Raw genomic sequence first — 14,156 nt, forward strand, 5'->3', positions numbered from 1 at the left:
CGTGCGGCCAGGATGCACGCGCCTCGCGTCTGAGGAAGGGGCCATGTGGGAAATGCCCCAATGCGCGAGCGCGCAACGTCCCCTCCTCGCGGGCGCGCAGTGGCTGGTTGGTTACCAGTCGTTCAGCGGTCCCGCACGCGTGGGGGCTCACCATTCAGAGGGAACGTCTCCGGCGAAGTGGTCACGACGAAGGGGTGACAACGAACGGGTTACAGGTGCACCTGGCCCACACTGCCCATCTCGCACATTTTCACATGTACACCTATTTCATCTTCCTCTTTTTTTTTTACACCTGGAGGAGATATACCTCTGTATTTTTTTTTCTCTTTTTTCTTTCTTTTCCCAAATGACCCCCTCACTTTAGCCACTAACTTTGTATTATGTTACATTTTAAAAAAAAAAAAAAATATTTTCAATTTGGAGGGTGATATATTATTGGCTTGTCCGGTTGATGTGCAGTTGGATTTTTGCAGTGGTGGGGAAGCGAGCACGAGGTTGGTTATCCGTCCGATAGGCTTAATTGGTTTGATGGCATAGCTTGTTCGTTTTTGTTTTATCTCATTTTATTCTATTTTATTTTATTCTTTTCGGAGGATGCACCGTTGCCTGAGGAAAATTCAAATAAGGTAAGGCCCTCTTTTATCGACAATGCCCAATTGGCTTCTCCCCTCTGCTTTTCTCTTTTTTTTTTTTCTTTCAAAGGCACTGCGATACTAACTTCGGCGCGTCAGTATGTGCGTCTCCTTTCCCCGTTCGACGTTTCCACCGCGGAGGAGTTGGTAATTTTTTGTTCCTACGAGAGTAACAGCGGGTCAAACTGGAAACAACGTTGTCCATCTTCCTTTTTTTTTTTTTTTTTTAAACCATTCATTTGAAAGGAAGGTAGCTCTCGCCCGTTGTGTTCTTATTTGCCACTCGAAGGAACGTACAGGGGGGCTACACAATTGTGCGTGTAGCTGCGTCGCCTAACGGATTGGCCGCTGTACCGCTTTGCCGATCTGACGCTTTCCCGCTGCCCCCCGAGAGCGAAAATGTCCCTGCTGAAAGACTCTGAGCTGGAGGAAGTGCACAGGAAGATCATCGACGGGACCATCGAGAAGTGCAGCCAGTTCTACAACACACGCATTTTGGAAGCCATAAAGATCAGGTGGCTGAAGATATATGAGAGGAAGCTGCAGGTTACGGAGAGGGCCTCTGACCAGCCGGGCGTGCCGCAGCAGCAGGGCAGGATCAACATTACCGGTAAGGGAGCGGCGAAGCGGCAAACAGTGGAGTAGCCAAGCAGCGTAGTGTCTGAGCAGCTGTGTAGCCGCCACACTTCTATCCTCCGTGCGGCATGTATACTCTCCCCACACACACGCTTCTCTCCCCTCATGATTCTTCTTCCCACTTACGCAGACGACTTTGAGGACGACGAATTTGAAGACGCCGAAGTGGAGGAGAAGGAAATAGTCGAGCTGGAAGAGCACGTCCAGGATGACGAGGCGGGTGAGGCCCCCTGCGAGCTACATTTCAGCCGTCACACAGAGATGTGTAGTGACGCATTTGCGCGTTTCACTGTGGGAGGAACCTTCCCAATTTGATACGAGACCATGTACTGACCCCCATGTCCACTGCTTCCCCTCCTCAGACGAACTCAAAGAACTAGACGACATCTCCATAAGCGACCTGAGCGACGTGGACCCCCCGACATCTAACGTGATCGTCGGGATTTGCGACAAAGTAAGTCCTGCCAGACAGAGGAGAGGACCTAGGGGGGTTTGTAATGGTGCGGGATGGTATGCTTCTTTGCAACGGAGCTGATGTGACGACGACCCTGATGGAGTTCCCCCCGCTGTTTAACTCTTCTTCCCTTCTCTCCTTTTTTCCCCTCCTGCAGATAACCAAACCCTGTGGGCGCAGGAACGCAAGTAGCAATTGGAAGATAAAGCTTAAGGGAGGACTGATGAAGGTTTGATGCGTTTTCTTTTGCCTTCCACGGGAGTGACTCCACTTCCAGGGATCCCAGCACGAGCATATTTGGCGGCTTTCACGACTTTCTCTCTTTCATGGCGACCCTCACTCACCGCTCCCTTTTAAATCTTTACCCTTTCTGCAGGTGGACGGGAAGGAGATGTTCTTCCGCAGTTTGCAGGGCGAGCTGGAGTTTTAGCGTCGCGATTGGCGTGGAGAAGAGGAAGAAGTTTTCCTAGCTGGTGAGAGAATTTTTTCTTTCTTTTGCTACATCCACTTCTGCTTCTACTTCTACACCTATTGTCCAATTACACTTCGTTGGACGTTCACCCAAGTAGGGCCCCCCTCTTTTTTGCTGTGACACTATTAACGACAACCCGTCCCCTTTCTTCGCGGCAGACCGCTTTGCTTCCTCCCCCCGATGGCGTCGTCCCCTCGGCGCGCCCAGCTAATGGCCAAGGCTACCAAATCTATATGGTTCGCTCAGATGAGAAGTACGCACGGGCAGGAGAGTGTGCTCGCGTGCTTGTACCGTTAAGCGGCACATGCTAAGCTACGTTCAACCTACACTGTTCCGTGATGCTTGTGTTTTCCTCCTGCCCCTTACCTGAGCAGCATTGTAGGCGGCGGCGTGGACTCCCTCTGTCTGGCCCTATACTTGTCCAAAAATAAACACCACGTGAAGCTGCTAAACGTTAAGATGAAATGCAGCCTCATTGATACAGTGTATTTAAATAACAACGTATTTGAGGTGGGGAGGCACTATAGCTTCTCCCTGGGTGGGCCTTCCTCTCATTTCAATGAACTGCTTCGATCGGTCACTGCAGAGGATGAAGGTAAGTCTCAAAATTGAGACAGAAGAAGTTGTGGCGCACCTTCTGTTATTCCACAAGTATAGCTGCTCACACATATGTCTGTCAGTCATCCCCGTCGCATAGTAACTGTGTTAATGTCATTGCTCCTCCTTCAACCCCCTTCCCTCTGCGCAGTCATTTTGAGTAACCCGTACGCAAACAACCTTTCCTATTTGGATGAATTTGGACGAATTTACCGAATCAATAAGTTTATCCTGAAGATTTTGTTCTACCTTGTGAAAGACTACCTCTTCGGATCATCCATCCCTACGCCAAAGGGGGAGCGAATGGACTCATTTTTCTCCAAACGATTCGGAGCTCACTTATTCGAAAGTGTGATTCGTCCATACTGCCTCCACTACTTTGGGTACCCTCCCCGGGATGTGCTCATGCGGTAGGTGCGCTGATTGGGGCAAATGCTTCTTCAGGATTGCATTCGTCTCTCCATTTGGGATATCCTCCATTTGGGATACCCCCCATTTGGGATATCCTCCATTTGGCTCCCCCTCATTGCGACCCCCCCTGCAGCTCCCATTTCTCCGACTTTATGAATCGGATGGAGGAAGAAAAGTCCCTCATCAAGGCTCTCCGCGCAACCGCAAGAACAGGTAGCTCGTCCATCTTTTCCAAAAAAAAGAAGATCGGAAAATTCAGGAAGGGAAACGTCACCCTAGTGAAGTAAGCAGGACTATCATCCAGTGGGCACCTCCACATGGTGCTGATCAGATAGGACGTAGGAGCAACTCCAGATGTTCGTTTGTCCTTCGTCAGAGTCGCAGCCCAAAGTGGCAGACACAGACACACAAACACTTAGTTTTGTCGCCCGAGTGGAATAACATCCACGGTTAATCTTTCACCGTTCATCTTTAACGTTTCCTCTTTCGCCTTTCCTCTTTCGCCTCCCCCCTTAGCAAACTTCGGGACCACCTACAATTATGCAGCAACGTCGAAGTGATAACCAGGAGGGGAGACCTACAAATTAGGTGCATGCGCCGCGGGGTGAAGGTTAGGTCCCCTTTGATCGTCGCGCCTGCGATGGTTCGTCTGTTCTGTGCAGAGAGACCGCTACACGTGTAGCTCAAAATGAGCGTTCTATAATCCCCCCTCTTTTTTACTTTCCACGGTTGCCTCACCACCTTAGGTGCGTCTCGGAAGGAAGTCCATCAAATGTGAACAAATCATTTTCTGTCTGAGTCCACCCGAACTGAAGAACCTTCTGCGGAATGTGATCTTCGAGGAGAAGAAAAAAAAAGACACACTCGTGAAAAAATACTTGTCGAAATTCCGCTCCCACGTTGTTAGAATTTCCAACGTCTGCTTTGCCAAGAATATGTTGCCTTTTTCGCACTCGTTGGTGAGTTGGATGCGGGCGGATGGGAAGGGGGAGAAAGAGATACACAGACAGATAAATATATATATATGTATAGAGAGAGACCGCACTAATGCATGCCGTTTCCTTTTACCTTTATGTGCCTCTTCCCCACGCCCAGGAATCCCTCCTCTTATTCAAAAGGAACAAACAGAACAAGCTGATCTCGGTGTTGTACGATCACAACATATTCCCCCCCCAGTGTGATGGGCCTAGTGCACTCGAGGACCATCCAGGAGAACCTTCACCTGAGGGGGGCCTTTACGAGACGAGGTAACGATTGTCCGCGTCTCTCATTTGTGTGTGCCTGGCGATTAGCAGGGGCGATTTTTTTGCATGCTGTGGGTTTCTACTGCGTGTATGCTTACTTCTCCGCCGCTTACACTCCCACTTGCCGCAGCCTGCGATTCATGAGCAGAGAAACGGATGAACGCAAATCGGTCGACGAAATAAATGGTTTCCTTCGAGGCGTCGTGGGGGTGGAGGAGAAGCCCGACTTGGTAACAAAAAAAAAAAAAAGAAAAGGAGAAGTTTCTCTTCACATGCGCCATGGAAGTGACTATCCTTTTTTTTTTTTGCAACGTTTACAGTGTTTCGCATGTTCTTTCGTTAAATGTTTCGCCCATTTTCTATCTCCCTTTGTTGTTACTTCACGGCCTCGCAGCTCATCAGCCACGTCCACCACGTCTTCCCCTTCGATGCGCGCGCCGACCAGGTGTACAAAAAGATAATTAGAAAAAAGAGCCAAAGGGTACGGCTGTTCTGGGCATTCTACTTTTTTAGAAATTTCGAGTTCTGCCTGCAGGAGGCCAAGCGGTTTAGCGACGCGATTTAGCGACGCGGTGTAGTGAAGCAGCGTTGCGATGCGGTGAGCGCCCTGCTGAGCGAAGTAGAAGAAGAGGCTCCGCGTGTGTACATACCGTTGAGCCATTCCTTTCTCGTGTACTTTTTTTTCTTTCTTTTCCTTTATTTTATCCCAGCGAGCGGCACATGTGTTAGCTTTTTCCTACATCAGTTATCCCCCCTGCTTGTTTATCGATATGGTCCACTGCGTTGTCTCCTGCTCCGTTCTACTTTATTAATTCTTTTTTTTTTTTTTTTTTTTTCTGCACGAAATGTCGCCCATTTTGGAGAAAAACTACCTGAACAACCTGAACGGTTAAGGTATTTTTTTCTTCCTTTTTTTTTTTTTCCCCTCAAATGGCTAGCTTCTCAGAAGCGATATGCTGATCTTCCCCACTGGGAACCCCTTATCAGTTAAAGCTACATCATTTTAAAAGTTGTGTAAAATGGGCAATCGGTTAATCGATCAATCAATCAGTCGCCAAATCGGGCGCGCAGCTACCCATCACCCACTCTTTAAAAAAAGGAGAATAGTATAGTGCCATAACACCATGTGATCATGCGGCCCTCGAGTGCTGCATGGATTTGCCTGCTGCTACGCCTCGCGAATTACACATGTTACGCGTACCACGTCGGTAGGAGTGACCTGTACATAGGCAAACTCCCCCATCGAATGACCAAGCTGAACTATGAAAATGGGAAGCCTCAAATGGATGCCGGCGTTGAGAATTACTTCAAGCGAATTCGGGAGGAATTCCCCTTCTTCAAGAGGGAGAATTGCCCTGTGTACTTCGACAGTGCGGCCACGACCCAGAAGCCGGACTGCGTCATAAGGGTGAGCAGCGTGGTGAATGAGAAGGCTATACACTGTCGCACCTCCGTCTCACCGTTTTGATGCACCGCCTCACTACACAGGCACACGGCCGTCTCACCCCTCTGCTACACCGCCTCACTACACCGCCTGGCCACTTTTCCCCCAGAGACTGACCGACTTCTACTCCAGCGAGAATGCCAACATCCACCGAGGGATTTACAAAATGAGCCTGGACGCGACGAACAGATACGAACAAGTGAGGAAGAAGATAAAGAATTACATCAACTGCGAAAGGGAGGATGAAATTATATTCACAAGCGGCACGACACACGGGCTGAACCTCATCTGCAGCATGCTGATGGATCGAGTAATCCAAAGAAGGAGAGACGAAATATACCTCACCTATTTGGAACACCACTCCAATATAGTGCCCTGGCAAGAACAAGTAAAGAGGAAAAAAGAAGGAAAAATCAAATACATCCCGCTGAAGAGTACCGGCTACATTCACATCAAGAAGTTACAAAAGAGGATCAACAATAACACCAAAATCATTTCAATAAGTCACGTATCCAATGTATTAGGAAACATTCAGAGGTTATCTGCCATTATAAGGGCAGTCAGGGAGGTAAACAAAAATGTCATTGTCGTCGTAGATGCTGCTCAAAGTTTTGCACACATAAGATATGACCTCAAACGGATGGAAGCGAATAACTCCTGCCCTGATGTGCTAATCGCATCGGGACATAAATTTTGTGCACCTTTGGGCTGTGGTTTTATTTACTTAAAAAACACCTTAACATGTTCATACAAATTTGGACCACTTTTGTACGGAAGCAATATGATAACAAGTGTTGGTAAATATGAATCCGAGTTTGCGTCCTCCCCGCATCTCTTCGAGTCTGGCACGCAGAACATCGCGGGGATCATTTCCATGGGTGTCGCCATTGACTTTTTGAACAAGATCGACCACAACCTTCTGTGCCGCTACGAGATGTACCTCTACGATCTTCTCGTCTACCATTTGGGTCAGCACTTGCAAGGGGGCCTGGTGCAGCTCCCGGGAGAAAGGGGCGTAATGAGTGGCAACAATCGAAGCAGCGGCACTAGCAGTGTGCCTATTGGCAGAAGCCGCGAGGACGACCAGTGCAGACTCTACATACACAACATCCGAAAGGACAAGGGAAAAAAAATTCCTATACTACCCCTGTGGTCAGACCAGTTCACCTCCTTCGATTTGGTAACCTTCCTTGATTTCAAGAATGTGTGCATCCGGTCTGGTCACCACTGTGCGTCCCTACTGCTGAAGGAGTTCTTGCGAATACCCGACTGCGCGCGCGTTTCGCTTTTCTTTTATAACACCCCCGAGGAGGTTCAGTACGTCGCTGAGCAGATCGCGTCCGTTGCGCGAATGTTGAGTGGGATGAACAGGGGGAAGTACGAGTAAGAAATGAGACGTGCGATGAAGAAGTACAATGTTGTAACTTCCACACTGGGGGAACTCCTTCGTGGATATCATCGATACGACCCTTTTGGTGACTCCTCCACGCCACACTCACAAAAATGTATTCCTTTATGTACACCCCATTTGTGGATCCCTTCCGAGTTAGTAACTTTCCCGCGCACATTTGAGGAGTGGTTAAAGAAGGTATGCTCTGCTCTTCGTAAGAGCGCCTTTTGTTTTTTTTTTTTTTTCTTTTTTTTCCTACAAACTTTTAGTGAATCGATTTGATCGTTTGATGGGCTAACCCGCTCGCCGATTTTCTCCGTTTGGAACTTTTACCATATTTGACTCGCTCAGCACATTCGAGGAGCACTCGTCCCAGTGCACGACATCTCAGTGCGGGAGATCTCCCTCCATTTTTGAGGCCCTTGCGCTGACACTATGAACTGCCAGCGCGATTATTTCCACCGCTCCCGTGGTTGCCACGAGGAGGAGTAGGGGGAGGATCACTTCAGTATTTATGCCCCTTTTGTGGATTCCTTTTTTTGTGTTTGTCATCCCGGTGGAACCGCTTCCCAGTAACTCCATCCGGCAATCCACCATGGGGATCCCCCGCCGGTTTCTCCTTCAGGGCGCTCTGCGCGACGTTGAGGCTGTCGCGACGCCAAGCTCCAACCCTACCGTTGTCAAGTGCACCGCACGAGCAGCAGTATACAAAAAACACAAGGCCATATTCAAAGCGGCGGAGAAGGATATAAGAAAGGAAGGAAAACATTTGGTGGACCGCCTCTTTAAGAAGAAGCTGCACCTTCTGAGTGAAAAGGACATTAGCAAAGTGCTGAAGAAGGTGATAAAGGGAAGGATTAAAAATGAACTTGTCTGGGATGACCTGCACAGAGTGATCTTTTGCTGCAATGTGGGGTGTACGGGGGGGGCAGATCCAATTGAGGAGCCAGCTGAGGGGCGTTCGATGGGCCCACTCCCCCAGACAGCTTCTCTCTCTCCCCCCCTCACAATGAACGACCTGAGGAGTGACCACACCACACCGTACAATCGCCACATCGACCACGTAAACGCATACCTCCTCTCCATCGCTCTGAAGAAACTAAACAGAAGGAGCGCCGCCCTCCTCAGCTTCCTCTTCGCCTACCTAAGAAACTCCTACCGTAGCATGGAACCCCGACACTTTCTGCAAATCTTTCTTGTCCTCGTAAAGTTTACTTTCCGACATGTGTCCGTAGTGCACCGGGTTGACCCGCCCCCCCTGGGAAGAGATAACCAGGCGTCTCACGCGTTGCACAATTGGTCCAGTTTGTGCAGTGGGTCCACTTCTCCCACTCCCCCTGAGCCGCTTCTCCATTGCGTGGACGGAGAGCCCCCCCCGGGCAGGCAACACAACCACTGGACACAAATGATCCGCTCGGAGAAGAACCTCCTCCACGTGTTAACACTCCACTGTGCAGATAATATCAACATGTTTACTGTGAATGACGTTGCCATGACATGTGAAGCGCTCTGCTTTTTTACGTTGAAAGAGAATCCCTTTGTCCCCTTCTGGAATGACTTCCTTTCCCACGTCTTCGGAGTGTCAACTGGGAGGAGCAGAGTGGAAAACACCTCTGTACATACGGAAGATTCCCTTTTAAAGAAGAGCCACTTATCATCCTACGTGAGGAGGACAGTACAAAGGAGAGGACATCATATTTGCGACGTGTCGAAGAAGCAAACGAATGGAAGACGTGAAAGATCCCCGGAGTGGTATGTCGAACTAAGTGGAAGGAATATGCTAAGCATAGTTAAGTACATATGTCTCTATGGGGAGCTTCACGCGGAAGTCCTGAACCCCTTGGCGAAGAAAGCAAAAAAGATATTTTTCGAAATGCCATTGGACACAACGTTACATGAGTGCGTTGAGATTCTTTCCCTCCTTAATAGTATGAACCAGCTGGAAGATAAGACTGCGGAGGTGAGGGAGAGGATCCATCTGTACGAACATCAGTTTGGAGGAACCCCTTTCGTGACGCAGTACGATGTGAAGTGTCTCGTGACATTGGCACAGCTTTGCTTCGATAAGCTACACTTTGTTCCATTTTTATCCATCTTCTTAAACAACGTGCATAAATTTTCGGGCGAGGATGCCGCCCGTTTGGTGCGCCTGCTGCTGGGGAGTTTGGACGCCCACACGGGGGGGGAAGCCAACACGGGGGGAGCATTCTACACAAGGGCAGAAGCCCACACAGGGGGAGAAGCCCACACAAGGGGAGAAGCCCACACAGGAGAAGGGAATAATCACCTAATGGAAGCCTCCCCTTCTTACCCCTCCACCTGTCTAAGCGGCCTCCTCGCCACGCTGCTTCCCGCCTGCCCCGAAATAACCTCCCAGCTAGGATACACAGAAATGCTCCTCCTCTGCGGAGCGCTGGAAAAATATACACTACCAAACAGAGACATCGTAAAGAATGTAGCCAAGAGAATCTGTGATGACTTCAAGAAGGTGGACCTCAGAAGTGAACACTTCCCCCCTGCCTACGTCGATTACTTATTCTTAATTACCTTCACATTGTACAGGTGCGAACGTTACGTGGATACGAATTTGCTTCGCCTCTTAGTAAGTATCGTATTGGAGAGAAAGGAAGAGAAGCTGTGGCTGCAGAAGAGGAGGTACCATTATGCCTTTTATTTATTAACTCTCCATCGAGAGGGGAATCACGGAGATGCCTCCATGTGGCTTCAATATTTCAATTCCGTTTGGGGGAATCTGTCCCCTCCGCTGGGGGAGGAAACGCTTTATTGTCTCATGTTAATCTATTTTGAAAGGGTTAAACAAGGGGACTACCGATCTTTGCTGCGGCACCTCGGGGGGAAGGGTGGCGGTGCTACTGTTGCTGCCGCTACTGCTGCTGCCGCTACTTCTTCCGCTGCTGGTGGAGGGAGGTACGCATCGGTGAAGCGCTCAGCAGCGAGAGGTGCAAAGGGGAACACCCTAGTGGTTGTGTCCCCCCACGACCGCCGCTTCATCTGCAACGAGAAACAAATAAAGGAGGAACTACTCAAACTGTTTCTGCACCTGTGGGTAGGCTTCTCAGTTCGATCGGGGAGGAAGCATCTCGACCTGCTAATCGTTATGAATGCGTTTAGCGAGGAGGCATATGTGCGGAGTTACTTATTCAGTGCCCACGTCGTGAATCGGATTAATCGCTACATAGCACTCTTCCCCCAGAAGAGTAGCCTGACGGTGCACCTGTGCGAAGATCCAGTGACGAAAGAACCCGTTCGTGTGAACCTGTCAAAGCTGCGACATGGGTACAGACGGATGGGGAGGAAGTGGGAAGAGGCGGGGATGGCGGAGAAGCTACTTGCCACGAAGACGCAATGGAATATTCAGCAACTGGACAACGCTACGAGAAGCTACATCCTAAACGACTACAAGCACAAGGAGAGTGTCGCCGTGCGGGGAGATGCCCCCCAGAAGGGCAGACCCGCTAAGTACCTTCGGAATTGCAAAAGGGGGGAACCGGTGGTGGGTGCCCTGTCGGCGTATGGCCATCAGTAGTAGAGATGCGTGTAGGAAGGGTAGCGGTGCTGCTTCTACGGCTGCTGTAACCACAGAGAGCAGCACTGCGATCGGTGCCCAAATGGGGGGATGACAAAAAAATCGCATCGAATGTTCTCATAGTGATGATATACGTTAAAAGGGAGTTGTTTCGAGGAGGTAAAAAGAAGGGGAAAAGGTTTTGCATTTCTGCATTTTTTTTTGTCTTTTTTTTTTTGCGGTGGGGGAGGCGCTGTTTGGGGAAAAACAAACGAATGTCGACATGGAAGGAGTCTATTGGGGTCACTTCGGATCGCTTCTTCGCGGGGGAAAAGGAAGCAAATGAGTGCAGTGCTTCGCCGCTCCACGGCTCCACTGCACCGCTAGTCGTACTTCCCGATGAAGTAGTCCTTATCGAAGTGATAAATCCTCGCGAAACCGTCCTCGCCCCCGGAGACAAACCCATCACCGTGTGGCAGGAACTTAATGGAGTGCACCGTTCCGAAGTGGCCCTTGATGCTTCCTAACTCATTTGCGTGGACGATGTCGTAGAGCAGCGTCTGAAACTTCCCTTCCCCGGAGGCAGTTGTGGTAACATGTTCAGCTGCCTGACCGCCAGCTAATATTATGTGATTCTTCGGATTGTTCTCACTCTTAAAGAGGGGAGATATATCACACGTGTTTAGTGGCCTGTCCGCTGTGTACTCATTTATCACGTCAAAGTTTATTGCATCTCTTAACGTGGCTGTTCCGTCTGCAGAGGAAGTCAGCATAATCATCCTGTCTTTGTCGAAGGCTATGTTGGTCACCTCCTTTGAATGAGCTTGTATCTTTCGCATCTGATGACCATCCTCGGCATTCCAAATGACAATCTCTCCATTTTCGTGTGCCGAAAGGATAAGTTTGTCGAAAAAACACCACCTGACTTGGATACATCTACTCTCATGTTCCTGTTTCCATACCACTTCATTGCTCTTTAAATCATACAGTTTGATGAATCTCTTGTGTTCCACCTTCAGTCTGTCCGTGGCAACGATTATTCTGCTCTGGTCCAATGGATTCTTGTTAAATTCGACGAAACGCACGGGGCCATTTTCCTCCAAAACGGTCAGCGGCTCTCCCGTGTACACGTCAAATATGTATACCTTGTTCGCGGCGGAGGAGCATACAATCCGCTTGCTGTCGTACGTCACGTCGGAGTTGTACACGGCGCCACTGCATTCGTAGAGGCCTTAGGGGGGGGAAGCGAAGATAGGAAGTGGTGATGCGACGAAGCGGTGATGCAGCGAAGCGGTAAGCCCACGTGGTGGTGGGGACGCCTCGCCATGTCCAGGCGAAGAGCATCCTCTCAGCATTTCCCACAAGAAAAAAGCATACCGCAGATGATACCACACCTCATCCCGCCTCCTCACTCGCTGCACTTACCTATTTGATTCCCATCAGCAACTCTCCATAAAATGAACTTTTTATCCTTAAGTGAAGAAAGAGGGGAAAAAAAAAAAAGGAAAAGATTTTTAAACACGTGTTGGTATATGTGATCACTGCGACGGTGTCTGCCACGCTTATCAGCGCTAACCGCAGAGGAGGTTACACGGAGGCGGTCTCCACGATGGGATGCCCTCCTGCAAGGGAATACTAACCCTCCCTGTAGTGAAAAGTAAGTCCCCATCGTAATTCGTATTCACATGCGTCAGCGGACGATTGTGCCCGCATAAGTATTTCCTCTTCATCGTGTAAAAGTATATACTTTTTTGACAGGGTTAAAAAAGGGTGACTCTTCTTTTACCCTCCCGGGTGATTAAAGAGACATCCCCCTGGGCAAGGCGTTTTTTTTTTTCTTCCGTTGCCCCCTTCCTGTGAGTGTTATTTTTTGTGGCGTATACCCAGCCGTCTTGCAGAAGTAGCTTCGGAACGGGCACGAGGTTCTCAAGAGTTGGTCACTTGGATGCTTTCCCAATCTGGTGTTTTTTTTTTTTCTTTTTTTTTCCTTGAGCAGTTCTCCCCTGCCAGGTCTCGAGGCTACACCACGTGATGCGTTGACACTGCCCCACCGGTCCCGGGAACGGCTCCACTGGGCATGGCCTCTTCTTCTTGTCGCGGCTCTGATGGCTCTCTACGGTTCGTAACTCTGTCGGGGCGCTTTCTCACTTGGCCGTCTGTGTCATTTTATCCGTTCCTACGGGGTGACAGTGAGGAGAGATGTAACGTGGGTGAAGAGTAGGCAGGGGGACGCGTAGGCCACCATACGGATGGGCAGGTACCCGTATTTTATTTTATGTAGGGGAATGCAACGCGAGGGGGCTCCACGGCAGAGTCGTCTTTGTAGGTTCCCCGCTCCTACGTTTGACTTTTTCAAGCCTCCCTTTGTGTTATATTTACCGGAAAAGGGAAAGGGGCAGGGCGGTTGTTAAGAATTTTATTTGCTACTCTGCTGGTGGGCCTTCTCAACTGCGGAACATGGCAACTTCTTCGTTCGCTTCTCCTTACATTTCGCATTTTTCTAACTTTGCGCGTTTTGCTTTTTTTTTTTTTTTTGTAAATTTTGCAATCCGTGTTTGGGGTATAGAGGCATTTTCACGGCATTTTCTGCCATTTTGCCTTTTTTTTTTGCGCCCTTCTTTTTGCCCATTGCACCCCTCTACGTAGGCAGGCCAACGCGCATCTGCCGTTTGCCTATGTCGCGGGGTCCCCCCCTTAGAGAGCAATCGCATCCATGATACTGTCCGTCCAAGGGGAAAAATTACCAACGCAGTGGGAACGGGGCAATGGACAAGGCGATGAACGGATCGACCCGCCTCTGTTTTGTGCTCTTCCTTTCATGCCGCCCAGTGGAGTATGCCCCTGAGTGGCAACGCCGATGAGAAAAGCGCACCCTCAAAGGAAATATATATCCGCGGGGCACCGCATATATATATATTACATACACGTATTAGCCATAAGAAGTAATAATTATATCGATGTATACCCCCCCGTGGGACGGGTGTCACCCTCGCGCAAATCTAGTAACAACCAAAAGAAAAAGTAACCACCTTATTTACGCCCCCGTTTGTTCACAGAGCTTCCATGAGAGGGAAGTAAAAAACTTAACCGCACACCCTAGTAACACCGCATAGTGGTGTATTATTTTTCTTTTGCCTAAAGGCCGCTTACGCCTATCAGCTTTCCCCTTCTTCGCTTCACCGCAATATAGGAGATAGCAAATCTTCATAGCAATGAGAAGAAAAAAAACCGCAAAAAGGGGAGAAGAAAAAAATAAGAAAAAATATATCAGCGAACGGAAAAATCCCCCTCGCACGTTTTCACTTTTTCTGTGTTTCCCTGTGTTTGAATTTATTTTATTTTTTTCGTAA

The 14,156-nt window shown here is 49.2% G+C and overlaps 4 protein-coding genes across 4 annotated transcripts; 3 read left to right on the forward strand and 1 right to left on the reverse strand.

Annotated features, from left to right (window-relative positions):
• Positions 1–1,031: 1,031 nt before the first annotated feature.
• On the forward strand, positions 1,032–5,011 carry C922_04328 (hypothetical protein; the record flags this gene model as incomplete). The annotated part of the gene is made up of 13 exons (XM_008819911.1): positions 1,032–1,242; positions 1,399–1,488; positions 1,631–1,722; positions 1,880–1,951; positions 2,099–2,145; positions 2,569–2,789; positions 2,943–3,201; positions 3,336–3,485; positions 3,719–3,812; positions 3,949–4,161; positions 4,298–4,449; positions 4,577–4,676; positions 4,841–5,011. 13 exons carry the CDS (start codon positions 1,032–1,034, stop codon positions 5,009–5,011), a joined length of 1,872 nt encoding a protein of 623 aa, XP_008818133.1.
• A 681-nt stretch (positions 5,012–5,692) lies between these two features.
• On the forward strand, positions 5,693–7,277 carry C922_04329 (cysteine sulfinate desulfinase; the record flags this gene model as incomplete). The annotated part of the gene is made up of 2 exons (XM_008819912.1): positions 5,693–5,854; positions 6,000–7,277. The coding sequence occupies 2 exons, from the start codon at positions 5,693–5,695 to the stop codon at positions 7,275–7,277; spliced, it is 1,440 nt and encodes a 479-aa protein (XP_008818134.1).
• Positions 7,278–7,875: 598 nt separating this feature from the next.
• Positions 7,876–10,827, forward strand: C922_04330 (hypothetical protein; the record flags this gene model as incomplete). The annotated part of the gene is made up of 1 exon (XM_008819913.1): positions 7,876–10,827. The coding sequence occupies one exon, from the start codon at positions 7,876–7,878 to the stop codon at positions 10,825–10,827; it is 2,952 nt and encodes a 983-aa protein (XP_008818135.1).
• A 362-nt stretch (positions 10,828–11,189) lies between these two features.
• On the reverse strand, positions 11,190–12,536 carry C922_04331 (translation initiation factor 3 subunit I; the record flags this gene model as incomplete). The annotated part of the gene is made up of 3 exons (XM_008819914.1): positions 11,190–12,037; positions 12,232–12,277; positions 12,447–12,536. 3 exons carry the CDS (start codon positions 12,534–12,536, stop codon positions 11,190–11,192), a joined length of 984 nt encoding a protein of 327 aa, XP_008818136.1.
• Positions 12,537–14,156: the final 1,620 nt, after the last annotated feature.

Source organism: Plasmodium inui (assembly GCF_000524495.1).
Source record: "Plasmodium inui San Antonio 1 unplaced genomic scaffold supercont1.22, whole genome shotgun sequence".
Taxonomy (NCBI): domain Eukaryota; phylum Apicomplexa; class Aconoidasida; order Haemosporida; family Plasmodiidae; genus Plasmodium; species Plasmodium inui.